This window comes from Rana temporaria, chromosome 7, assembly GCF_905171775.1.
Source record: "Rana temporaria chromosome 7, aRanTem1.1, whole genome shotgun sequence".
Lineage (NCBI taxonomy): Eukaryota > Metazoa > Chordata > Amphibia > Anura > Ranidae > Rana > Rana temporaria.
The window spans coordinates 179922440-179950379 of NC_053495.1; the positions used below are offsets into that span (position 1 = coordinate 179922440).

Below are 27940 nucleotides of genomic sequence, written 5' to 3' on the forward strand. Positions count from 1 at the left end.
TGCTGGGTCCTGACACTGTGTTGAAATCAAGCCCCCTGACTTTTTTTTTCCTGCACCCCCTGGGTAAATAGTCTAGATCCGACCCTGCTAGGAGGACCTGGTGGGCTCAGCTGATCCTAAGAAGCATGGAAGATCCTTTCCATTATTTGCACATCTGCAGTCCTTGTGTCCTGAATGCCTCCCTGCCCTGAATGTATTGAACTTGCATGCTGCACAGTGAACAGCCTCCAAGTCAGCCCCGACTGTACAGTATGCAATGAGTATGCAATGAGTATGCAATGAGTATGCAATGAGTGGGCTGAGCTCCCCCTGACATACACACACAGTGCCATATAGTACACAGCAGCTGCTGATGTCATCAGGAATCAGTGTGTGCTGAAATCTAACACCACTGGGCAGGATCGTCTCGCAGTCACAGGCGATCAGCGGCTCCTTCTCTGCTTTCTGCCACTTCTGTCTCTCCCCGACTCTCTGCCCGACTGTCTCTCCCCGACTTTCGCAGGAGCGGAGTCAGCTGCGCGTGCCATGTGTAGGGACTGATGGGTGCCGGTGCCGCCAGCCTGCCAGCCATGCAGAGGTGCCGAAGTGCCAGTCGCCACCTCCACCTCTCACTCGCCTTCTGATTTCGACTGGATCCTCGCTGCGCGGACAAATGCAGACAAATGCATTTAGGAGCCCAAAGGACAAGGAGTGGATACATCTCTCCCACTGCAAAAACGTAAGTCCCTGCTGCTCGGGGGGAGGGAGGCTGCAGACCCTGGAGTGCCTTGACAGCACTTGCTGGGATCTGTAGTCCCCCCCTTCTCCAGTTACTGCTGGATACATACCCCCCCAGGGTTGGCTTGGCTGTGTTCATCCCATGGAATGTCAATGTTTAATGACAGAACAGGAACTTTTGGTTACATCTGATAATTTGTAATTATGAATGTCTGGCTTACATGAGCTGTGTATGGGACTTGCTGCAGCAAGAGAGGGGGGCTATTTATGAAACTGCAGCTCCACAGCTGGCACCAGGGTGAGGAGGGGGCATTGGGGCTTTAAAGGGTGCAAATGCTATGGATAGAAGAAGAAACAGATGGGTTTATTTACTAAAACTATAGGGTGCAAAATCTGGTGCAGCTCTGTATAGAAACCAATCAGCTTCCAGGTTTTATTGTCAAAGCTTAATTGAACAAGCAGAAGTTAGAAGCTGATTGGCTACTAGAGCTGCACCAGATTTTGCACTCTCCAGTTTTAGTAAATGAACCCCGGCTGGTGCAATTCTGTACCATATTCAAGGGGCTACTCATAGCAGCACTCTCTACTTTGCATCTTCTATGGATAGTGGGGTCACCTAAATTATTTTGCACCCCCATGTCTCCTAATGATGCCAGATTTAAAGCGGGAGTTCACCCGAATTTTTTTTTTTAACCTTAGATTGATGCTCATTTTGTCTAGGGGAATCAGGTAGTTTTTTTAAAATCGAAGCCGTACTTACCATTTTAGAGAGCGATCTTCTCCGCCGCTTCCGGGTATGGTCTTCGGGACTGGGCGTTCCTATTTGATTGACAGGCTTCTGACGGTCGCATACATCGCGTCACGAGTAGCCGAAAGAAGCCGAACGTCGGTGCGGCTCTATACGGCGCCTGCGCACCGACGTTCGGCCACTTTCGGAAAATCGTGACGCGATAGATGCGACCGTCGGAAACCTGTCGGAAGACTGTCAATCTAATAGGAACGCCCAGTCCCGCAGCCCATACCCGGAAGCGGCGGAGAAGATCGCTCTCTAAAACGGTAAGTACGGCTTCGATTTAAAAAAAACTACCCGATTCCCCTTCACAAAATGAGCATCAATCTAATGTTAAAAATTAACTTTTCGGGTGAACCTCCACTTTAAAGATATTTTTTAAAAAGAAGCAAGAAATTAGGTTGCTATGAGCAACTGATGGGCTCTTGTTTTTCATTATTATTGAGGCTTGGGTTACCCAAACCACCAGATCCTGCAATTAGAAGTTCTCTGACTTGCTGCAGCAAGAGAGTGGGATTATTTATGAAAATGAAGTCCCACAGCTGGCGCCTGAGTAAAGAGGGGGCATTGGAACTTTAAAAGGATAGAAATGCTATGTATAGAAGTGGATAGAAGTATACATTGTTGCAATTTTGTATCATATTCAAGTGGCTACTCTAGAAGCGCTCTCTACTATGGGCTAGATTCAGAATGTTGTGCGGGCGTAACGTATCTCCGATACGTTACGCCGCTGTAAATTAGGGCACAAGTTCCGTATTCAGAAAGAACTTGCGCCCAAAGTTACGGCGGCGTAACGTATGTGCTCTGGCTTAAGCCCGCCTAATTCAAATTTGGATGATGTGGGCGTGTTTTATTCAAATTTAGTGTGACCCCACGTATTTGACGTTTTTTACGAACGGCGCATGTGCCGTTCGTAAAAGAATCCCAGTGCGCATGCTCGAAATTCCGCCGCAAATCGTCAATGCTTTAGACGTGAACGTAACTTACGTACAGCCCTATTCGCGAACGACTTACACAAACGATGTAAACATTTCAAAATTCGACGCAGGAACGACGTCCATACTTAACATTGCGTACGCCTCATATAGCCGGAGCAACCTTACGCCGGAAAAAGCCTAACGTAAATGACGTAAAAAATGCGCCGGGCGTACGTACGTTTGTGAATCAGCGTATCTACCTAATTAGCATATTCCTTGCGTAAATCGACGGAAGCGCCACCTAGCGGCCAGCGTAAAATTGCAACTAAGATACGACGGCGTAAGAGACTTACGCCGGTCGGATCTTAGTCAAATCTATGTGTAACTGATTCTAAGAATGCGCATAGATACGACGCCGCGACTCAGAGATACGCCGTCGTATCTCGTACCTGAATCTAGCCCTATGTATTTTTGGGATAGTGGGGTCACCTAAATAATTTTGCATCCCAATGTCTGCTTATGAGGCTTTGAGGAAGTTTGGATATTTCCTAAGAAATCAGGTTGATAAAGGCAGCCAAATGAGCTCATGGTTTTCATTATTGTTTAGACTTAAGTTCCCTAAACCACAAGATCCTGGAATATGTCACTGGAGTAGAAGTTCTTCTGAATTGCTGCAGCAAGTGAGGGGGGTTATTTAGGAAACTGGAGTTCCACAGCTGGCACCATACACTGGCCAGGTTAGGGGAAGCTTTGTAACTTTAAATCATGGAAATGCTATATTTAGGGGGATCACCTAATTAATTCTGTACCCTAGTGTATCCTAAAGACGTAGGGGCAGATCCACAGTGAGAGTACGCCGGCGTATCTACTGATACGCCGGTGTACTTTCAAATTTCCCGCGTCGTATCTTTAGTTTAAATCCTCAAACCAAGATACGACGGCATCTGGGTTTGATCCGACAGGCGTACGCCTTCGGATCGTAGGTGCAATACTTCGGCGTCCGCTGGGTGGAGGTCGCGTCGTTTTCCGCCTCGGGTATGCTAATTGGCTATTTCCGACGATCCACGAACGTACGCGCGGCTGTCGCATTCTCTTACGTCGTCTCTAGTCGGCTTTTTCCGGCGTATAGTTAAAGCTTGCCATGTTAGCATGGAAATGCTATACATAGGGGGGTCACCTAATTATTTCTGTACCCTAGTGTCTCCTAAAGCACTGCACAAATTGTTATAAATCTATATAGTAATAATAATAGTAGTAATAATAATAAAGATACTGGCTTTGAGGAATTTAGGATATTGTTTAGGTTTTCATTATTGTTAAAGCTTAGGTTCCATAAACCACCAGATCCTGGAATGTGTCTCTGAATTAGAAGTTCTTTTGACTTGCTGCAGCAAGCGAGGGGGGTTATTTATAAAATTGGAGTTCCACAGCTGGCACCAGGGTGAGAGGGAGGCATTGTATTCTTTAAAGGGCAGAAATGCTAGATAGTGGGTTCACCTAATTCATTTTGCAGCCCCATGTCTCCTAATGATGCCGGTTTTGAGGATTTTTGGATATTTCTTAAGAGAGGCAAGAAGTCAGGTTGTCATGGGCAACCAATGGGGTCTTGGTTTTTATTCTTATTGAGGCTTGGGTACCCTAAACCACAAGATCCTAGTATGTGTCTCTGAATTAGGAGTTATTTTGACTTGCTGCATGCAAAAGAGGGAGGTTTATTTATGAAACTGGTGTTCCACAGCTGACCCCATACACTGGCCAGGTTAGGGGGGCACAGGGGTGGACTGACCATTTGGGCACTCGGGCACAATGCCACTAGGGGGCCCCATCAGGGTTGCCAGCCTCAGTAAAAACAGGGACAGTATGTATACTGTGTATGCATACTGTATGTGTGTGTATACTGTGTGGCCCCATAATCTCCTATTGCCCGGGAGCCCCAAAAATCTCCTATTGCCCGGGGGCCCCATAATCTCCTATTGCCTGGGGGCCCCATAATCTCCTATTGCCCGGGGGCCCCATAATCTCCTATTGCCTGGGGGACCCATAATCTCCTATTGCCCAGGGACCCAATAATCTCCTATTGTCCAGGGGCCCCATGAGTTGTCAGTCCGCCCCTGGGGGGGCATTGTAACTTCAAAACCTGAAAATGCTATGTATAGTAGGGTCACCTAATTCATCCTGTACCCCAGTGTTTCCTTAGAATGTTGGCTTTGATGTTTTTGGGAAATAGTTTAGGTTTTCATTTAGTTTGAAGCTTAGGTTCCTTTAATTGCACCCTAACCCAGGAGATCCTGTTATGTGTCACTGTTTAGAGAGCTTCTCTGATTTGCTGCAACAAGGGGGTGGGGGGGGGGGGGTTATTTATTAAAACTGAAGTTCCACAGCTGGCACCATATACTGGCCAAGTTAGGGGGAGCATTGTAACTTTAAAGAGTGGCAATGCCATGTATAGTGGTGTCACCTCATTCATTTTGTATCAGAGTGTTTCCTAAAGATGTTGGCTTCGAGAAATTTGGGATATTATTTGGGTTCCCTAATTGCACCCAAAACCAAGAGATTGTGGAATGTGTCACTGTAGCGGAAATTCCTCTAACTTGCTGAAGCAAGAGAGGGGGGTTTATCTATGACACTGGTGTTCCACAGCTGGCCCCATACACTGGCCAGGTTAGGGGGAGCATGGAAATTCTATGTAAAATGGGGTCACCCAATTCATTTTGTACCCCACTGTCTCCTAAAGATGTCAGTTTCGATGAACTTGGGTTATTGTTTAGGAGAAGCAAGCAGTCTGGTTGCTGTAGGTTTTCATTATTGTTGAACTTAGGTTATCTAAGTGTAGTCTACCCCAACAGATCCTGGAATGTGTCACTGTGTTGGAAGTTCCTCTGACTTGCTGCAGCAAGAGAGAGGGTTCATTTATTAATCTGGAGTTCCACAACTGGCATCATATAATAGACAGGTTAGGGGAGGCTTTCTAACTTTAAAGAGGGATGGGGGGGGGGGGGGGGATTTTACTATGAAATACAGTGTCTCCTTATGATTCTGTCTTGGATCATTTTTAAAAGAAGCAAGAAATCTGGTTGATATGGGCAGCAAATGTGTTTTTTTCTCATTATCATTAAGACTATGGATCCCTAATTGCATCCTAAACCACAAGATCTGCAATGTGTCACTGTATCGGAAGTTACTTTGATTTGCTGCAGCAAGTTAGAGGGGTTTATATATGAAACTGGAGGTCCACAGCTGGCACCCATTGGTGTGCGCAGCCTATTAAATTAGGGTGTGCACCCCAGAGCGCAGACAAACATGCATGTATATCAGCAGAGCAGTGGAGTGAGTCAGTAGCGCAGATATAAGTGTCAGTAGTTTTTATTTTAATTTTTTAATAATTTTTTAAAATATTTTTTTACAATTTAAAATTTTTTTACATTTTTTTTATTGTTTTTTTACAATATTGTTTTTAAAGCGGTAGTTCACCCTCACTGGCTTGATTTTACCATCGAGACAGGCATTGTAGCGCGAGCTACAGTATGCCTGTCCCGATTTTTTTAACCCCGGACTCACCTTGTAATCGGACATCGTAGATTTCGGCTCCCGCGGGGAATGGGCGTGCCTATGGAGAGGGAGGATGATTGACGGCCGGCCCTGGCACGTCACTCTCCCCGAAGACAGCCGGAGTAGGTCTCGGCTCTTCACGGCGCCTGCGCACAGGCTATGCGCAGGCGTCGTGAAGAGCCAAGCCTATTTCGGCTATTTCCGGAGAAGCGTGACGCGCCAGAGCCGGCCGTCAATCATCCTCCGTCTCCATAGGCACGCCCATTCCCCGGTATCTTCGATCTACGCGTACAAGGTGAGTACGGGGGTAAAAAATTCGGGACAGGCATACTGTAGCTCGCTCTACAATGCCTGTCTCGATGGTAAAAGAAAAAAAAAATTATTTTTTTTCGTTGATAGGGTGAACCCCCGCTTTAATTTTATTTTTTTTACAATTTTGTTATTGTTTTTTACAATATTATTTTTTATTTTATTTTTTTACAATTTTTTTATTGTTTTTTACAATATTGTTTTTTATTTTATTTTTTACAATTTTTTTATTGTTTTTTTACAATATTATTTTTTATTTTATTTTTAAAAAATTTTTGTATTGTTTTTTACAATATTATTTTTTATTTTATTTTCTACATTTTTTTTGTATTGTTTTTTACAATTTTATTTTTTTATTTTATTTTTTACAATTTTTTGAATTGTTTTTTTACAATATTATTATTTTTTTATTTTTTTATTTTTTTTATTGTTTTTTACAATATTATTTTTTTTTATTTTTTTTTACAATTTTACATTAGACAGACCTCTGATGTTTGAGACATGGACTGAGGACAGAGCTTCCCCATTCCATTTCTCTGCAGCCTGAAGCCTCGTACACACGACAGAAACTTGCTGTGATTTTTTTTTTTGCCGAGGAAACCGATCGTGTGTACATTTTTCGACGAGGAAACTGTCGAGGATCCAGTCGAGCCAAAAAGAGAGCATGTCTTCTTTTTCCTCGACGGGAATGGAGAAACTTGCCTTGTCGAGTTCCTCGACAGCCTAACAAGGAACTTGACGAGGAAAACGATGTGTTTCGCCCATCGAGTTCCTCAGGTGTGTACGAGGCTTCAAGCTGCACTGGACAGTGAACCAATGGGAAGTGATCTGTGCTGAGCAGCTTACTGTTCATAAACTGAAGCATAGTAAACAATGCAACAGTTAAGAATGTACGCAAGAGTGGCCAGTACAGATCACTCACTATGTCCATTCAGAAAAGGAAGGGGTCGGTAAATTAAATATTTTCCATCCCCATTCCCAATCAATAAACATTCGCCACAGCAGCTGGCAGGAGAATAAGGGAAGCTGGCAGCACTGCAGGGGGAGACAGGGGCACCAGGAAGCATGGGGTATCAGCAGTGCGCAGGATGATTAGGGTGCCTATGCTGGGACCATATACTTGCCAGATTGGGGGGTGGGGGGGCACAGTAAAGGGTGAAAATGTTATGACTAGTGAGGTCTCCTAATTCATTATGCACCCCAATGTCTTCTAATGATTCATACTTTGAGCACTTTTGGGTCTTTCTTAAGAGAAGCAAGAATTCTGATTTCTATGGGCAACGGATGCATTCCTGCTTTTCATTACTGTTGAGACTTAGGTTTCATAATTGCACCCAAAACCAGTGGTTCTCGACCTCAGTCCTCAAGTACCCCCCCAACGGACCATGTTTTGGGAACTTCCCTTAGATAAAATGTCTCTCATGAATACCATGTCGTTAATATTGATTTAAAGCAGCTATGTAACATAAAGGAAAACCTGAAAACATGGCCCGTTGGGGGTACTTGAGGACTGAGGTTGCAAACCACTACCCTAAACCACAAGATCCGCAATATGTTATGTATACTTGGGTCACCTTATTTAATTCTGTGCCCCAGTGTCTCCTAAGCATGTTGGCTTTGATGACTTTGGGAAATCGTTTAGGGTTTCGTTATTGTTGAAGCTTAGCTTCCCCTAATTGCACCCTAACCCAGGAGATCCTGGAATGTGTCACTTGTATGGGAAGTTTCTCTGACTTGCTGCAGCAAGTTGGAGGTTCATTTATGAAACTGGAGTATTACGGCCAGTGTAGGGGGCATTGTAACTTTAAAGGGGAGGTATTCTTACTGGGGAAATGCTATATACAGTATAGTGGGGGCACCTAATGTGCCCCCCCCCCCAGTGTCTCCTAATGATGCTGGCTTCAAAGAATTTTAGAAAACTTTAGGAGACTTAACAGGTTGCTATGGGCAATAGATGCATCTTGTTTTCTTTTATTATTTAGATGCCCCTTGTGTAGCTTAGGATCCCTAATTGCACCCCAAACCACTAGATCTGCAATATGTTATTGTATTGGAAAGTCCTCTGACTTCCTGATGCAAGGTCGGGAAGAGGGGGGGTATGAAATTGGAGTATCACAGCTGGCTCCACATACTGGTCAGGTTAAGGGGGGGGGGCATGAAACATTAAAGGGAGGATATTCTAACTATGGAAATGTTATGTATAATGGGGTCATCTGATACATTCACACCATCCCGGCATCTCCTAATGCTGCCGCCTTTGTGGATATATTTTAAGAGAAATACAAGAAATTTGGTTGCTATGGGCAACAGACACGCTTTTAGTTTCCATTATTCTTAAAGTCTCCAATGTGCAGCTTAGGTTCCCTGGGCCAGATTCTCGTACCTGCGGCGCAGCGTAACGTAACCCGTTTACGTTACACCGCCGCAAGCTTTCAGTCTAAGTGCCCGATCCACAAAGCACTTACCTGTAAACTTGCGGCGGTGTATCGTAAACACGTCCGGCGCAAGGCGGCCCAATTCAAATGGGGCGGGTACCATTTAAATTAGGCGCGCTCCCGCGCCGGACGTACTGCGCATGCTCCGTTCGCAAATTTCCTGACGTGCTTTGCGCGAAATTACAACGTGCCGACGTGTTGAGAATCGCGACGTGCGTAACGTACTTACGCCGGAAAAACAAAAAAATTCAAAAGCGATGCGGGAAAGACGGGCATACTTTAACATGGTGGAGTAATTTTACACCATGTTAAAGTACCCCTAACTTTGCGACGGGAAACTAAGACTTGTGCGTAACGACGAGAAAAACCTTCTTGGATCGCCGTAACTGCTAATTTGCATACCCGACGCTGGTTTACGACGCAAACTCCCCCCAGCGGCGGCCGAAGTATTGCATCCTAGGATCCGACGGTGTAATTCAATTACACCTGTCGGATCTTAAGGCTTGCTATGCGTAACTGATTCTATGAATCAGTCGCATAGTTAGAACGGCCCTAAAACAGAGATACGACAGCGTATCAGGAGATACGCCGTCGTATCAGGAGATACGCCGTCATATCTCTTTTGTGAATCTGGCCCATTAATTGCAACCCCCCAAATAGAAGATCCTCAACGTGTCGCTGGACTGAAGTGACCTGTTTAATCGTACAAATCGTACTCCATGTTACTCTTCTCATTCCTCCCGGGTTTTCCCGCGCGGGTGTTGTCCTCCTGGGAGAGGGATGTAGGGGCATTTTAGGAGAACCAATGGGAGGAAGCTTTGCTGGCAGTACAGGGGTGCTCACTCAATACTGCACAACGCCTATCGCAGTTGTTCATTGTGATGAGGGTACACTACACACCTGCAAGATTGTTTAAAATGGGCCTTGGTGAAGATGATAATTGCCCTAGGAGCACGGGACCACAGGGACCTCATTCACCTGATGTGGAGGTTCCCCAAGTTTCACCTGTATTGGAGGGGGGTTCTTAACACCCTGAATGCAGTGTTCTCGGTCACGATTCCTCAGGACCCTAAAGTCTGTGTCCTGGGCATCCTGGACGAGGCACTACTTGAGGATAATCCTAAGCAAGCCATTGGCAGGGGCTGCTTTAGCTGATTTTGTGTTAGTAAAAGACGATTCACGCTTTTCTGTCTGTTACAGCGTGATGAATGTGCTATCTCCAAAACGAACGCTAGTTTTACAAGAACGAGCGCTCCCGTCCCCTCATTTAGTCTGAGCATGCGTGGATTTTAAACCGATGGTCGTGCGTACTAACGACCGGTTTTGACCTATCAGTTAGGCGTCCATCGGTTAAATTTTAAAGCAAGTTCTCTTTTTTTGGACCGAAGGACAATAGACCGATGGGGCCCACACACGGTCGGTTTGGACCGATGAAACTGAACTTCAAGCGGGGGTTCACCCTATCGACGGGAAAAAAAATAATTTTTTTTCTTTTACCTTTAAATCAGGCATTGTAGCGCGAGCTACAGTATGCCTGTCCCGAATTTTTTTCCCCCATACTCACCTTGTAGTCGTCCATCAAAGATACCGGGGAATGGGCGTGCCTCTGGAGACGGAGGATGATTGACGGCCGGCTCTGGCGCGTCACGCTTCTCCGGAAATAGCCGAAATAGGCTTGGTCTTCACGACGCGTGCGCATAGCCTGTGCGCACGCGCCGTGAAGAGCCGAGACCTACTCCGGCTGTCTTCGGGGAGAGTGACGTGCCAGGGCCGGCCGTCAATCATCCTCCCTCTCCATAGGCACGCCCATTCCCCGCGGGAGCCGAAATCTACGATGGACGACTACGAGGTGAGTACGGGGTTAAAAAAATCGGGACAGGCATACTGTAGCTCGCGCTACAATGCCTGTCTCGATGGTAAAATCAAGTACGAGAGGGTGAACTACCGCTTTCAGTCAGTTTTCATCGGTTTGGTCCGATCGTGTGTACAAGGCCTTACAGCCCGGTTGGATGTATATTCACTATCTGTTGGTTTTGTGGAATGCAGGAGGGATATATTAGTTAAGTTTGTACTATTCCAATGTTTTCTGGAATGCCTGTTTTAGTTTTGTATATGTATGCATACCCTTGTTTGTTACCATATGTACCAATAAACATCCTTTTTGAGAAAAAATAAAAAAAACATGTTGCTGATGTTTAGAGTTGAATGAAGAAATGTGTAGAAATAAACATAGAAGAGTGACAGCAGAAAAAGAACAAGTGTTCCATTCAGTCTGCCCCCTTTTTGGTGGTTTTGTTATTGTTTTTGTTTACTTTTCTTGTCTGAGTATTGATCTATGTTTGTCCCAAACATGTTTCAATTCATTTACTGTTGACACGCTCATTACTTCTGCTGGAAGTCTGCCCGAAGCATCAACTACTATTTTAGTAAATTAATACTTTCTAGTAGTTGTCTGTAGCAACCAATCAATGTATTGTTTTATTGTAAACAGATTTACTCCGAGTGCGGTTACCGATAGCAACAAAACAGAATGAAATCTAGTTATCAGTGGCAGTGAAATGAATCTTATAAGCTGCCTTGGGATATTACATGCAGAAAATTGATGCCGTTTTTCCTGATGTTCTTCCTGAATAAACCCAGTGGGGGCCATGTAAAGCCTCGTACACACGACCGAGGAACTCGACGGGCGAAACACATCGTTTTCCTCATCGAGTTCCTTGTTAGGCTGTCGAGGAACTCGACAAGGCAAGTTTCTCCATTCCCGTTGAGGAAAAAGAAGACATGCTCTCTTTTTGGCTTGACGGGATCCTCGACAGTTTCCTTGTCGAAAAATGTACACACGACCGGTTTCCTCGACAAAAAAAAAAATCCCAGCAAGTTTCTTGCTGGTTTTTGCCGAGAAACTCGGTTGTGTGTACGAGGCCTAAGAAAGCTTGCATGCAAAATAACGATGCTGTTGCCCATAGCAATCAAGTCTGCCCTTGTTTTTGTTATTTTCCAGTGCAGGTTTGAGAATGAAAGCTGTAATGTGTGCGGTTGCTATGAGTAACCATCATTTTTACCCTTAACAAATCCTCTGTGTAATTGAAACCGTTCTATCATGGGATTCTAATGGCATGGTACACTGACATGGTGTCCACACAACTAGTACAATCAGTCCGACTCCTTTTCAAGACATGTTCTTGATAAGGGCTGTAACCCTTAGAAACCAATCAGAATTCATTCTGCTGAAGTCAAACAAGTCCATGGTGGACTCTGATTGGTTGCTATGGCTTAATGCTAAGCTCACAGCACATGTTGCAATCTGATTGTACAGATCAGATCCTTAAGGGCCGGTTTACATTAGCCCCCGTTCTGTAAAATGCAGCATTTTACCGTGCGGACAACTTAATTTGAAGTGTCACATAGCATAACTTCATGCAAATCTCCGCACAGCAATGCAGCCATCCAGTGCACTCGGGAAAAATGCAAATATGCTGGCATTCTGGTGTGAACATGGCACAGAAAAAATCAAGTGTTTTCTATATGCCTTTCTGGCGACTGCCATTTGTCCAGTGCGAAAAAAACGTCAGTTACCACACATTGTGTAAACGAGCTCTTAGATCTAGCAAGTATGTAGAATAAGGGACTGCCGGATTGGATGCAGATTGATTGAATACCGTATTTATCGGGGTATTGCGCGCTCCGGCGTATAGCGCGCACCCCTAATGTGGACCCGCATTCCTGTAGAAAAAAAACATTTTAGTACTTAAAGTTTTGGTGTCTTACGCGGCGTCCATCGGCGGCCTCGTTGGGTCCTGCGTCCGTCTGCGGCTTCGGTGGTGTCCTCCTCGTCGGGTCCGGCGTCCGTCTGCGGTTTTGATGGTGTCGTCCTCATCGGGTCCGGCGTCCGTCTGCGACTTCGGTGGTGTCCTCCCGCGCTGTTACCCGTCGAATCCCGCGCTCAGTTTGAATGCCTGCGCCGACATATACCGTTGTGCAGTACATTCGGCTACATTCGACCAGGCTCGGCTTCGCTCGTGCTCACGCTCTGCAACGTTTATGCGTGAGCACGAGCAAAGCCGAGCCTGGCCGGATGTAGCCGAGTGTACTGCACTCGGTATATGTCGGCGCAGGCATTCAAACTGAGCGCGGGAAGCGGGTATCGGCGTATATCGCGCACCCACGATTTTCCCCTTATTTTAAGAGGAAAAAAGTGCGCGGTATACGCCGATAAATACAATACTTTCAGTAGCTCCTTATATTATATAGTTTTGGTAAATCTAAAGTTGGTTGTAGAGAGATTGTATGGCCAGATTGTAATGTGCATGGTGAGCCATATTAGCTAAAACCAATGGTAACCAGTAATGTTTTGTATTTTTCTTTGGGTGGTATAGTGACTAAATGGGGGTCACCCTTTTAGCTTTGGGGTTCTGGGTTTGATTCCCACTTAGGGCACTTGGTCTGGGTGCTACAGTTTTTTTTTTTGATGTTCCAAAAAGATGGTGTTTGGTTAGCTGTCTTCCCCCCAAACTGATCCTAGATTGTGTATTGGTGTATCTAGGGTTGGTGTCACCTTGTGACGGGAGTCACTTTGGGTGGGGGGCTTGTGGAACCCAGCTTACCTTGGAGCGCTCTGGAAACTCTCTCTCCCACCTCCTCCATGTGTAAGTCACCCTGTGTCTATAAGGGGCACAGGGTGACCGAGAACCCCAGCCTGATCTGCACTAATCAGACTCACTGTACAACCACACCGGACTCAGCATTTCCTTTTACCCATTATCCAGGGTCTTATATGTGTGGTTTGTGTTGAAGGAATGAAGGGGCTCGTCGTTCACTTTGGACATTAATATTTCTGAATAAGAGATAGATGAAGACAAAGTCCATCTTTTGTCAGAGACCATTGGTAGATGGTTTGAGGTGGGGGTGGGGATTTCTATGTGATTGTTAAGTGCCTGTATCCCATTGTTCTATTGTGTCTGTCTGCCTTGGGAGAAAAGTATTATGGGATATATATGTGGATTAGCTGTGAGGAGGGAGGGGGGAATTCCTCCAACAGCTCTCCCTGTTGATAGGACAGTGTACTGGTCATGTTGTATCTGGCCAGAGGGCACCTTCGGAGGATGCGGAGGACGTGACGTGAGTGAGGTGGGAGGTGCCGGACGGCTCCATGGCGGCAGGAGACACACGCCGCTCCAAGGCTCCGTCAGCACCGCTCGTGGCCCCACCGTTTGCAGCGTGAGAGGCTGGGATCTGCGAGGAGCGAGCGGAAGCCTCATCCCTGCTCGGATGCAGGCATACTCAGGGGGTCTTTACCTGAGAGGCGCCGGTGAATGGGCTCCCACTGGACACGCGCCGGAGGATCGGATGCTGCCGTGAGTTCAGCGCTGGGGGTCAGCAGTCGGGCTGGGTGTGTAGAGGTCCATCGGAGATGCGTCGCCAGGGTGTAGCCCAGGAGGAAAATCAAAGGGACTGGTGAGGCGCTCAGTAGAGCCGAGTCTGAGCAGGTCCCCCACCCCCCCCTGTGACCCCCCCTCCCGTTTTTTACAATACTGCTCTCTAGAAGTTCCTACATATGTACATCATAAGGCGCCCTCTGGTGTAAAATTGGAGAATAACTATCATACCATTGGATTTGAATTGTGTGTCTGCTGCATATGAAAGGATTATGAGAACAAAACGTAATCGAATACATAATTAAATATATAACTCATACTGGGACAAGGTGAAGTAATTGAAGGATAATCTGAGGGGAATGATATCTGGTCTAATTGAGCTCCCCACCTGTTGCAATATCTCTATACTATCTGCTCTGCCTGCTTGGCCTGGGACTTATGTATGAGCTCTGGCCCCTGTCTCTACTGCCTGTACTGGCCTTTCTGAACCGCTCTGACGAGCCCGGGTGGGCCTGTGGAGTTAAACAGGAGGGAAACCTAGGGAGACCCTAACACAAAACTCCCCGTCCGTGACCTGCCTAAATAGCCCGTCATATAGCGGAACTAACGACAACCTAGAGGGCCTGGGCATTGAAGCGGTCAAAAATAAAAAATATATTATTTTCTCCGGACTGTACTGGTACAAAACGCATACGTGAATGTGAGAAGCTGGTAAAATCCCAGTTTCAATGATTGGGGAATAGGGGAAAGAATATTTAGACCCTTCCTGACACAAAGTGTCTACCTTGTTGGCCGGAACAATTAGGACGTACTGGGCGGATGCAACACAAGAGAAACTTCGGTAAATACACTGAAAGTTTTCACCCAATAAGAAGAAAAGCCGGTAGTCCAAGTAACTCTGCCCACAGCAGTAAACGTCTTCTCTCGTGTTGACCAGCCCTGTACCTCCTCTTTTCAGTTCGGGGCTCTCGCCTCCCTGTGGCCCTCTCTATATTAAAATATCTATTCTCCCAGGGCATGAGAAGCAGTTAAGGGAAGATAGGAGCATCCATAGGTGAAGAAAATTCTGGGCCGAAAAGGGTGCTAATTACATAAAAAAATAAAAAAAAAAAAAAAAAAACTTCCACTTTCAAACTGGGGAAGAGAATTCGACCCTCTAATAAAATGAATAGATCAACGAGGGGCGGTACCACAAAACCAACCAAGAATAACTCGGGGAATAGCTCCATACAGCAATATATGACGCAGGAAGGGAGCCTTAAAAGCCCAGGTCTCGCAAAAAAAACTGAAAAGAAGAAAACTGAAAAAAAAAAAGATGTAGGAACAGGTAGTGTGGAGAGCTCTAGAGGTGAAACGACACTAGAAAGCGAGCAAGAGCAAAATAATGCAGAGGAACTAGCCCAAGATACACAGCCCCCCACAAAGGCAGAGATGAACGCAATGCTGTTGAGGATGGAAAATGTCATGGAAAATATTATAAGGACAGAAATTAACAAGGTAAGAATAGACCTTGGAGGGCTTCGTGAAAGAGTGGTAGAGACAGAAAAGAGAATAGAGGAGCAGGACCAGGAAATAAACTCCTTGAAAAAGCAAGTAAAGGCTCTGACTGAAAATCAGAGATCGGCGGCATATAGGATCGAGGACCAGGAGAACCGCAACAGGCGACAGAATCTTAGAATCAGGGGGTTGATAGAACAAAAGGATGAAGACCTTAGAAGCATTATGAATACAATCTTTAACCCTCTGCTGGAGAGATCAGTAGAAGATAAGCCCCTTAAGATTGAGAGATTGCACCGTGTGGGGAATCCCCAACAGATGGAAAGATACGGCCCAAGGGATGTGGTAGTGAGGTTCAGGAGTTACGTCGATAAAGCAGAAATATGGAGTAGGCTTAGGGGAAAACCCCCCCTGAGATATAGAGACACAGACTTACAAATATTCCCCGATCTGGCGAAAGAAACACTGGCAAGGAGGAGATGCTTGAAACCCCTCTTAGAGCTGATGCGGGCACAAAATATTAGGTACCAATGGGGATTCCCGGCGTGCCTCATAGGTATAAAGGGGGGCAAAACAGCACGACTTAGGTACCCGGAGGAACTGAATGTATTTTGCCTTAAAATGGATTTAACAATTCCTGAACTTCCTGATTGGGTTGATTAGATGGGCTCTGCCTAGCATGGAACTTTGAGAAGCGGGACGGTGAGGTGGGGGGAGGGGGTGGGGAGGGCGGAGCCAAGGGAGAGCCCCGAACACCACCACGAAAGAGGAGCCAAGGATGAAGGCGAGTAGTCTTCTACCAGCGGCTCACAGGCCAAGAGCGGGCCAGGGTGGGGGTGGGGGGGAGGGGGGGTTGGGGCAAGGGGGAGGGGGGGAAGGGAGGGGGGGGAAATGGGAAATGGGGGAAGGGAGGGTAACGGGAGGGGGACCATCTGAACGACTCCACAGGAATTCTTCTCAAACTCAAAAAAAAAAAAAAAAAAAAAAAAGAGAGATAAATGACAGATATTAAGTTCTTATCATATAATGTAAAAGGATTAAACTCCCATATTAAGAGACATAAAATTCTTGCCGAAATCACGCAGTATAAAGCAGACATAGTCTACCTACAAGAGACCCATATTACCTTAGAGTCTAATATAAAGTTGTATTCATCTGATTATCCCGTCTGGTATTATGGAGACACAGTCTCATCGAGAGCCCGGGGGGTCGCCATAGGATTTGCAAGGGGAGTTAGATGCACATTGGTTGACAGATTGAACGATCCGGAGGGGAGGTTCTTGTTCTTGAAAGTAAAACTAGGAGAGGAGGACTACACTCTGGCAAATGTGTATGCACCCAATGTGAATTCGGCTAAATATATTAGTAAAATTCTCAGAAAATTAAAAGATTTCGAAGAGGGACATGTGGTGTTAATGGGGGACTTTAACTTTTGCATGTGCCCGAGCCTCGATAGTACGTCCCATGCTCAGGGGAATAACGGTGAGCACCTCAAGCTACTGAAAAAACAAATGATACAAAACCAAATGATGGATGTCTGGCGAATTCTCAACCCCAAGACACGAGACTATACGTTTTTTTCCCCTGTGCATGGGACGTACTCGAGGATCGACTACATCCTCGTAGACCATAGACTTTTGGAGAGGGTGGTCGAAGCAAGGTGCGAGATCTTAACGCTATCTGACCACGCCCCTATAACCATGAAAATAAGCACATCCATACAAAAATGCATTCCTCCTGAATGGAGATTGGATGAAAGTCTGTTGAGAGACGAGGAGGTGGTCGAGAGAGTACAGAAAGAATTGGAATGGTATTTTCAGGAGAATGACAAGGAGGGAATCACAGGAGCAACCCTGTGGGACGCCCACAAAGCGTATATAAGAGGGATTTTTATTGCTGAGGGGGCAAAGAAAAATAAAACAAGAATGAGTAAACTAAAAACATTAAAAGAGGAGATTTACAGGCTGGAACAGGAACATAAATTACAGGGCCAAAAGAGGGAAACACTCCGTAAGTTAACTATAACAAGGGATGAATACAAAGCCCTTGCCGAGCAAGAAACCAAGAATTTCATAGACAGGGTAGAGAGAGAAAGATATGTCTGGGGAAATAAACCTAGTAAAAACTTGGCCAGAATGGTAAGAAAAAAGAAAACCAGGAATTTTATCGAAAAAATCAGGAATGGGAATGGGGACTTAGTATATGCGACAAATAAAATAGCAGAATCCTTTAGAAGCTATTATGAAAAACTATACGACGTCCAACAGAAGATCAGGGACCCAGCCGAAAAAAAGGATAAGATCAGGGCAGTATTACAGCAAACTAATCTACCGAAGATAGAAGAGCATGAGATAGAAAGAATGGAGGAAAGTATAACTGAGCAGGAAATAAGGGAGGTCCTAAAAAATACTCCCAATGGGAAAAGTCCTGGACCAGACGGTTTCACGTCTGCCTACATACAAAGGTTTAGCACCATCTTAGTCCCTAGACTATGTCAATATTTCAATGGGTTGGGGCTAGACTATGAGATGAGTAGAGAGGCATTAACAGCTACGATCACTGTCATTAAAAAAGAAGGAAAGGACAATACGAATTGTTCAGGGTTCCGACCTATCTCACTCCTGAATGCAGATACCAAACTGTATGCAAAAATTCTGGCTGAACGAATGAAGGGGGTAATGACTGCCATTGTCCACCCGGACCAGGTCGGTTTCATACCTGGGAGGGAGGGAAAGGACAATGGAGTTAGGGCACTTCTTCTCATGGAGCAGATTAAAGAAAGAGAGACCCCTGGTCTATTCCTGTCAGTAGACGCCGAGAAAGCGTTTGACAGGGTAGACTGGGGGTTCCTGATACAAACACTAGAATTTATAGGAATAGGCCCAAGGATGATCAAATGGATCCAAACGCTCTATTTCCATCCATGTGCTAGGATCAAGATCAATGGATCTCTATCCGCACCCTTTGAGATGAGAAATGGAACCAGACAGGGCTGTCCCCTATCCCCCCTTCTTTTTGTCTTATCATTGGAACCCCTGCTTGCAATGGTTCGACAAAATCCAGAAATATATGGAATAGAAGTTGGAGAAGATGAGCACAAATTATCCGCCTTCGCAGACGACATTCTATTCTATATAAGTAGCCCAAGAGTCACCCTCCCGAACTTAATAGCTACCCTAAAACAATATGGTGAGGTGTCAAACTTCAAAATGAATACAGAAAAGACGGAGATCCTGAATATCAACATTCTTAAAGAAGAAGAACAATATCTGCGGAAGAAATATAATTTCAAATGGCAAAAAGAAATAAAATACTTGGGAATAAAACTGGCAAATACCATCAAGAAAATATATAGAATAAATTTTATCCCCCTACTCAACGAAATAAAAAGTGAAATTAAAAACATATATAATAGACCAATTTCGTGGTTCGGGAGGATAAATGTGGTAAAAATGGTTCTCATCCCAAAAATCCTATACAAGTTTCAAATGGCCCCAATTTACCTACCACCGTCATACATCAAAATAATTAACTCCCTCATAATGAACTATATCTGGAATAATAAAAAACACAGGGTGTCTGCTCAAATCCTAAAACGGGCCAAGAAAAAGGGAGGCTTAGCTGTACCCGATATCAGATTGTATTATAACGCTTCGGTTCTCTCACGGGTTATAGAATGGGCTAAAGAGTCCCAGGACAAAAGATGGATAAATATTGAATGCACATTAGCGAGGGCACAGTTAGGGAGATTAATTTGGAATCCACCACAACACAGATTCTTACACTCCTCAACACACACAATTACTCACAATGCATGGAGGATCTGGGATAGACTTCACAAACAATTAAAAACAGAATTCAACTCACCCCTTATTGATTTAAAAGAAAATGATTATTTCATTCCGGGGACAAAAGAAGTAGGGGGAAATTGGATCACAAATAGAACACAGTTAAAAGATATAACACTAGATGGCAAAATTAGGACACTTCACGATATTAAATATAGGATTGGAATTAGGGCGCTCGACGAGTGGAGATACTTGCAGTTAGTCTCATTCGTCAAGCGCCTACCACACCCTTTGAGGTCACAAGAGGATTACACCTTATTGGAACAATTGTGTAGCATCGAAAGTTCAAAAGGAAATATATCTAAAATCTATAATTACTTGCAGAAAACGGAAGAGTTTGACACGCCAAAATTTATCCAAAATTGGGAAACAGACTTAGGGGTCCCAAGGGGGAAAACGACCATAGGAAGAATCCTGAAAATGACTCACACCTCGGCAGTAGACATAAGAACTGCCGAGATGAACTACAAATGCTTGACGAGGTGGTACGCCACCCCAGATAAAATGGCAAAATTCAGAGGAGGAGAGTCAGAGGAATGCTGGAGAGGTTGTGAGTCAAGAGGAACAATGGCACACCTTTGGTGGGACTGCCGGAAAATTAAAGCCTATTGGAAAAAAATCTTGTCCCTGATAAAGGTAATAACAAAAAAAGAAGTGGAAGATAACCCTTGGGTAGTTCTCTTTCATGGGGGGGAGATTCCAGAGAAGGAGTACAAGGGTTCACTGATCCCTCATTTGCTGAACGCAGCAAAACGATTGATTCCCCTTAAATGGAGAGATGCGAAAAGTCCGCAAATGTGGGAGTGGATCGACTCCGTAGAGGACACTTATAGGAGAGAGAAATTAAAATACGGGAGCTATAAACATAAGGAAGGGGAAAAGGAGATATGGTTACCCTGGTTGGAATTTAAAAAGTCCTGGAGGTTCGCAGAAAACCTGAGAGAGGAATAGGAACACATTTTTCAATTAAGAGAATGAATTCTTATAGTGGAGTCGTGGGATGGTTCTGGGAGGGGGTGGGTAGGGGGGGGGAGGGGGGATTTAGTGGGGGAGGGGGGAGATGGGATGCTGGGTATTGTTTTTTTTTGTCACGCAGATATAATCTTTTAAAAATTCCGTACTTACTATAAAAGAGTGAGTTCTAAACGGTGAGAAAAAAAAAAAAAAAAAAAAAAAAAAAAAAAGGGGAAAATATAAAAATAAACAAATAAATAAAATAAAAATTATAACAAGTATAAAAACTCGCAAAAGAAATACACCACAAATGATGCTAAACCAGATGTAGAGACGGAATTATGAATAAAATCATGAGCAAGTCTCTTGCTGTGGTGAAGTCTGAAGTGGCAAAAAAGAAAAAAAAAAAAGAAAAAAAAAAAAAAAAAAAAAAGGACAGTGTACTGGTGAGAAGTTTGTGTGTCTGTTGCTGAATGTAGTTTGCCCCTCCCTGTGTCATTATGCAAAGAAGGGGGAATGTCCCCTGAGTGTATATCTGTGTGCCTTTGTTCAAATAAACAGTTCAGCAGCCAAAACGAGTCCTGCCTAGTTCTTGGTTGCAAGCGGCTGTAATATCTGATATCTATATTCAGACTGGGAGGAAGCGGTATATGACGGAAGCACTCAAGCTGAGTGTGGGATGTTCCGTTACACACCTATTCAGATAGGAGATGCGACGGCGTATCTCCTGATACGCCGTCGTATCTCTGAGTCCGGCCGTCGTATCTATGCGCCTGATTCATAGAATCAGTTACTCATAGATATGCCTAAGATCCGACAGGTGTAAGTGACTTACACCGTCGGATCTTAGGCTGCAATTCCAGGCCGGCCGCTAGGTGGCGCTTCCGTGTCTTTTACGTGTCGAATATGCTAATGAGCATTTACGCCGATTCAGAAACGAACGACCGCCCGGCGCTTTTTTTTTACGTCGTTTGCGTTCGGCTTTTTACGGCGGAAAGTTACCCCTGCTATAGCAGGGGTAAGTGCGGCGTATCCTATGTTAAGTATGGCTGTCGTTCCCGCACCGAGTTTTGAATGCGCTGTTCGATCGGCGCGGGGATGCGCCTGATTTGAATAGTACACACCCCCTAGCCACGGAATTTGAATTCCGCCGGGGGATTTACGATAGGCCGCCGCAAGTTTTGAGGTAAGTGCTTTCTGAATTAAGCACTCGCCTCAAAAACTTGCGGTGGCGGATCGTAAATTAGATTGGTTACGCGGATCTAAAGATCCGCTAACCTATCTGAATCCGGCCCCTGGTGTGGTAAAACATGGTGTCACCCCCCCACGGGCCTCTAAAACATGGTGCCACACCCTGGTGGTGTCATCTCTCTGGCGGGTGTCACCTAGGTGCGGTCTGCACCCCCATAACGACACTACGTGTCTTGGTACATCGGAGAGGCAGCTCCTTCAGCTTATGTTCCGGTGTTCTTGGTTGTCCTGCAGAGTTTTTCAGCATTAAATAAATTAGCACCTCCGAATCAGAATGCAAGCTCTGGTGGTTCTCACTGACACTAATTGGGCACATTCCAAGTGTTCAGGATTCCCTGGCCACCTGGGATAGCATTTTACAGAATGAATGACTCTCCTCCTAGCTTACTGTGACTAACAAATCGTCATCTGCAGGATTCACTTGCTTGTCTTTGGGCTTGGCTAGCCGGCTCTAGTCTCCAAACTTTGGCGTGGTTACTCTAAAAGCGTACACGGTGAAATTTGTATTTGCCTGGTTTAGCGATGATAACCCTCTTGTTTGCCAAACATGGAAACCAGTGATTTGTAAATAAGGTAACAACGGAAAGGGGTTGATTTCATGCTACTAAGCTATTTTAAAAGCTCAGCTGTGGCTGAGCCCCTAGGCAAAGGTCACTAACCCACAGCCACCAACATAGGCGTGCGCACAGGGTGTGCCAGGTGTGCCTGGGCACACCCTAATCACCCTGTGTGGTGCAGATTGCCCTGAAATATACTGCGTTAAACCTGCTCTAACGCACAGAAAAAGACAGCATTAAACGGCACTTAACACACTGAAATATACAACGTTAAGCGTGCACTAACGCACAGAAATATGCAGCATTAAACGTGCAGTAACACACTGGAATATGCTGCGTTAAACATGCAGTAATGTACAGAAATATACTGCGTTAAGCGTGCAGTAACGCACAGAAATAGACCCCTGATATTTCACCAAAACTCCCTAATGGGGCTCCTAAAATAAAGTAAATATATAATAAAAATAAAAAACTACTGACACCATCAGTTTACTGTATATACACATGCAAATATTGAGCTTTGGGGTGCACACCCTAATGCAATAGGCTGCGCACACCTATGGCCACCAATCACCTATGTAGGCATTAATACTAGGGGGTGCACTCAGTACAGTTTTTTAAGAATGACTACAAGTACCGATACTCTTTTTCAACTACTCGCTGATACCATTTACCAATACCTATTTCTTTTGTGCGGCCCAGTGCGATTTGAGCCCATACTAAATGAATGAGCTAAAATCTCACTGCAAAGAATCGCATGTGATTTGAACAGGAATGTGGTGCGATTTCTGTCTGAATCATATGCGGTTTCCCGCAACACTCCTGTGCAAACCCATGCTGAAGTCACTATGATAAGCCTGGGTTCACACAGGAGCGGTGCGGAAAACCACATGCTATTCAGACAGTAAACATAACCTTAGTGGTCCATTAGTGGCGTGCAACTTATTAAAAAAGTTTACTTCCGGGAAGCCCAGGTGCTTTGTACAGCCGGCTAAAGATTGGACTTCATTGGCGCGAAAAATCTTTTTTTTGGTGTGGAGAATTCTATCTTTTAGGCCTCGTAAACACGATAGGTTAACCAGAGGACAACGGTCTGAAGGACCGTTGTCCTAGGTTAACCTATGAAGCTGACTGATGGTCCGTCGTGCGTACACATCATCAGTTAAAAAAACGATAGTGTCAGAACGCGGTGACGTAAAACACAACGACGTGCTGAAAAAAACGAAGTTCAATGCTTCCAAGCATGCGTCGACTTGATTCTGAGCATGCGTGGATTTTTAACCGATGTTTGTGCTTACTAACGATCGGTTTTGACCTATCGGTTACCAATCCATCGGTTAAATTTTAAAGCAAGTTGCCCTTTTTTTAACCTAAGGTTAAATAACCTATGGGGCCTACACACGATCGGTTTGGACCGATGAAAACGGTCCATCAGACCGTTGTCCTATGGTTAACCTATCGTGTGTACGAGGCCTGACACCTGAACCCATAATGGACTACTCATTGGGCCGGATTCAGATACATTGCAGTATCTGTCGGCGCGGCGTAACGTATCACATATACGGTACGCCGCAGTAACTTAGGGCGCAAGTTCTTTCTGCATACGGAACTTGCGCCCTAAGTTACGGCAACGTACCGTATATGTGATACGTTACGCCACACCGACAGATACTGCAATGTAACGGTGGCGGCGTAACGTATGTGTGTCGGCGTAAGCCCGCCTAATTCAAATGGGGATGATGTGGGCGTGTTTTATGTAAATTCACTGTGTCCCCACGTATTTGACGTATTTTACTAAAGGCGCATGCGCCGTTCGTGAAAAAATACCAGTGCGCATGCTCGCAATTACGAGTCATCATTGCTTTAGACGTGAACGTAACTTACATACAGCCCTATTTGCCTACGACTTACGCAAACGACGTAACATTTTCAAAACTCGACGCGGGAACGACGTCCATACTTAACATTGGCTACACCTCATATAGCAGGGGTAAATTTACGCCGGATAAAGCCTAACGTAAACGACGTAAAAAAATGCGCCGGCCGGACGTAGGTTTCTGAATCGGCGTATCCACCTAATTAGCACATTCATCGCGTAACTATACGGAAGCGCCACCTAGCGGCCAGCGTAAATATGCAGCCTAAGGCCCCGTACACACGACCAAACATGTATGCTGAAACTGGTCCGCGGGCCAGTTTCAGCATACATGTTCGGTCGTGTGTGGGCGCGAGCGGGCCGAATTCCAGCAAACATTTGCCCGCCGGGCCTTTTCCCAGCGGGCAAATATTCCTGGACGTGTTTTAAAACCGTCCGCTGGAATCCTGCCCGCTCGGACATGTACGGTCGTCAGTACAGACCTACCGTACATGTCCAGGCGCCCGCCGTCCCTCGCATGCGTCGAATGACTTCGACGCATGCGTGGAAGCCTTTAAATGGCAGGCCCGCCCACGTCTCCGCGTCATCGCCGCGTCATCGTCGCGGCGACGACGCGGACACGCCCCGCGTATTGTTTACGCGCGGACTTCTGTACGATGGTGTGTACAACCATCGTACAGAAGCCCTCTGGCAGACATGTATGGTGAAAACGGTCCGACGGACCGCTTTCACCATACATGTTTGTCCGTGTGTACCCGGCCTAAGATACGATGGTGTAAGACACTTACGCCGGTCGGATCTTAGGGGAATCTATGTGTAACTGATTCTCTGAATCAGTCGCATAGTTACGACCACGCACACTCAGAGATACGACGGCGTATCCGGAGATACACCGTCATATCTCCTTTCTGAATCCGGGCTAAGATCTTCTTGGTGTTTTTGGTTGGGGTTCTGCTTTCAATAAAGGAGTGGAAAGACTCTCCCTTCTCAGGATGGATTTCCAAGCCCCTGGCTGCTGCCTGTCCATTCATAAGACTGGTGTCACTGAATCCCTTACGGTTATGACGAGGTTAAAGATAAATGCACCACTTGTGGTAACTTGTCGCTTTCCACTTCTCTCTCCCCCACGTCTCCTTGGTAGGACGGCTTCTTAAATAAGACAAATATTTGAAAGAGATGACAGCAGATGAATTTGTTTGTATAGCAGCCTGCAAATACACCCCAGAGAACCATCACAGACATGACAGAGTAAATAGGGACTCACGGCCCCCCTCGGGGCTGGAACTGACGGGCAAGCTATGGATGGAAATAGCTAGGAATGAAAGTTTGGAGGACAAAAATGGGAAGCCTAGGGACCTGCGGTCAGGACACACACCGGGAAATGTGTAAAATCTATTTGTAGAGGCCATTCGGTGTCAGTCATGTCCATTCTTAGCCCTTCTATTTGTGACAGGAATGACACCAGGGTTTGGAAGTCCGGAGAGACACAAGCCCAGAGCCCCCCATATGTTAGCAGTTTTCGAGACGCCGTGATTCACATATTTGTATGGACTTGTTGTGAGAGGAACATGGGCTTCAACCACTCCGATCGTCCTATCCTGGAGTCACATTACACACACGCTCCACAGGAACACATATAGCTAGGTTTATTGATATATGGAAACTCATGGAGAGGACTATAGGAGGTGGTTTGTTTAAAGCTGAAATCCAACTATGAAAATTCTAAGTACAAGAGGCTTGTGTAGTCCTTCTTGAATCTTGGTGTGTTTTGTGTATTCAGCATCTATGCAGTAATCCAGTGTGAAGCTTTACCTCCATGCAGGAGCTTCCTGTAACCACTTGCTTACTGGGCACCTATACCCCCTTCCTGCCCAGGCGAAATTTCAGCCTTCGGCATTGCGTCGCTTTAACTGACAATTGCGCGGTCGTGCGACGTGGCTCCCAAACAAAATTGACATCCTTTTTTCCCCACAAATAGAGATTTCTTTTGGTGGTATTTGATCATCTCTGCGGTTTTAATTTTTTGCGCTATTAACAAAAAAAGAGCGACAATTTAGAAAAAACATAATTTTTTTACTTTTTGCTATAATAAATATATTTTTTTCTCAATTTATGCCGATACGTATTCTTCTACATATTTTTGGTAAAAAAAAAAATCGCAATAAGCATATAGGGCCAGATTCCCGTACATTCTGCGGCGGCGTCGCATAAGCTATATACATTACGCCGCCACAACTTACAGGAGCAAGTGCCGTATTCCCCAAACACTTGTTCCGTAATTTGCGGTGGTGTAGTGTAAATGGCCCGGCGTATGGGCGCGTAATTCAAAGGGGGCGGCTTGTATTCAAATTAAGCGCGCCCCCGCGCCGATTGAACTGCGCATGTGCCGGGCTGTAAAATAGCCCAGTGCGCATGCTCCAGCTCACGATGGAAAACTTCAATGACGCCGTCACGTGAGCGTCATTGACGTAAAGTCGTATTCAAGAACGACTTAGTAAAACGACGTAACCGACGGAAAAACACGACGCGGACCCGACGCCATACTTAACATGGCATACGGCGGACTGGCGTAAGGTTACCCCTCATATAGCAGGGGTAACATTGCGCTTACGTAAACGACGTAAACGACGACTATGCGGCGCAAATTTGTTCGGGAATCTGCGTTTCAGGCTCATTTGCATAGTCAAATGAGACCTGAACGTAAACGCCACCTAGCGGTCAGCGTTGTATTGCATAGGATCCGACGGTGTAAGTGACTTACACCGTCGGATCCTAGCCTAATTCCGGCGTATCTTGTTTTGCGAATACAAAACAATGATACGCCGGCGGGAATTTCGAATTACGTCGGTGTATCTGTAGATACAGCGGCGTAACTCTTTTGAGAATCTGGCCCCTTGTGATTGGTTTGCGCAAAAGTTATAGTGCCTACAAAATAGGGGACAGAATTATGACATTTTTTTTTTGTTACTAGTAATGGTGGCGATCTGCGATTTTTATTGGGACTGCAACACATTTTTGGGACCAATCACATTTATACAGCGATCAGTGCTATAAATATGCACTGATAACTGTATAAATGTGACTGGCAGGGAAGGGGTTAACACTAGGGGGCGAGGAAGGGGTTAAATGTGTTCTCTAGGAGTGATTCTTACTGTGGGGGGGGGACTGACTGGGGGAGGTGACCGATCTGTGTCCCTATGTACAAGGGACACACCATCGGTCTCCTCTCCCTGGCATGACGTGGATCTGTGTGTTTACAAAAAATTACAGATCGCCGCCATTACTAGTAAAAAATAAATAAAAAAATGTCAGAATTCTATCCCCTATTTTGTAGCCGCTATAACTTTTGCGCAAACCAATCACTATACGCTTATTGCGATATTTTTTTACCAAAAATATGTCGAAGAATACATATCGGCCTAAACTGAAATTTTTTTTTTTTTTTAATTGGGATATTTATTAAAGCAAAAAGTAAAAAATATTGTTTTTTCAAAATTGTCGCTCTTTTTTTTGTTTATAGCGCAAAAAATGAAAACCGCAGAGGTGATCAAATACCACCAAAATAAAGCTCTATTTGTGACACTTTTGTTTGGGAGCCACGTCGCACGACCGCGCAATTTTCATTCAAAGCGTGACAGTGCTTAAAGCTGAAATTTCGCCTGGGCAGGAAGGGGGTATATGTGCCCAGTAAGCAAGTGGTTAATCTTTTATTGGGCTATTCTTTTTTATCTAGTTATTTGTTTATGGAGTTCTCCATTAAATTTTAGATACTGTTCCTTCGCAAGGAGAGGAGGTAAAACTGCTAACTGGCTTTTTTTATGTGATTTCAACAACTTATCATTGAAAACAATGTCTTGCTTTTCCA

General features: G+C 45.1%; 1 protein-coding gene across 1 annotated transcript in view; it reads left to right on the forward strand.

Moving 5' to 3' along the window:
* The first annotated feature begins 354 nt into the window (after nt 1-354).
* Nucleotides 355-27940, forward strand: part of COL24A1 (collagen type XXIV alpha 1 chain) — a 359199-nt gene continuing 331613 nt past the window's right edge. Inside the window, exon 1 of the mRNA XM_040360554.1 lies at nt 355-718. Within this exon, the coding sequence (XP_040216488.1) occupies nt 663-718 (56 nt within the window). The 5' untranslated portion in view covers nt 355-662. The remainder of the gene's footprint in view (nt 719-27940) is intronic.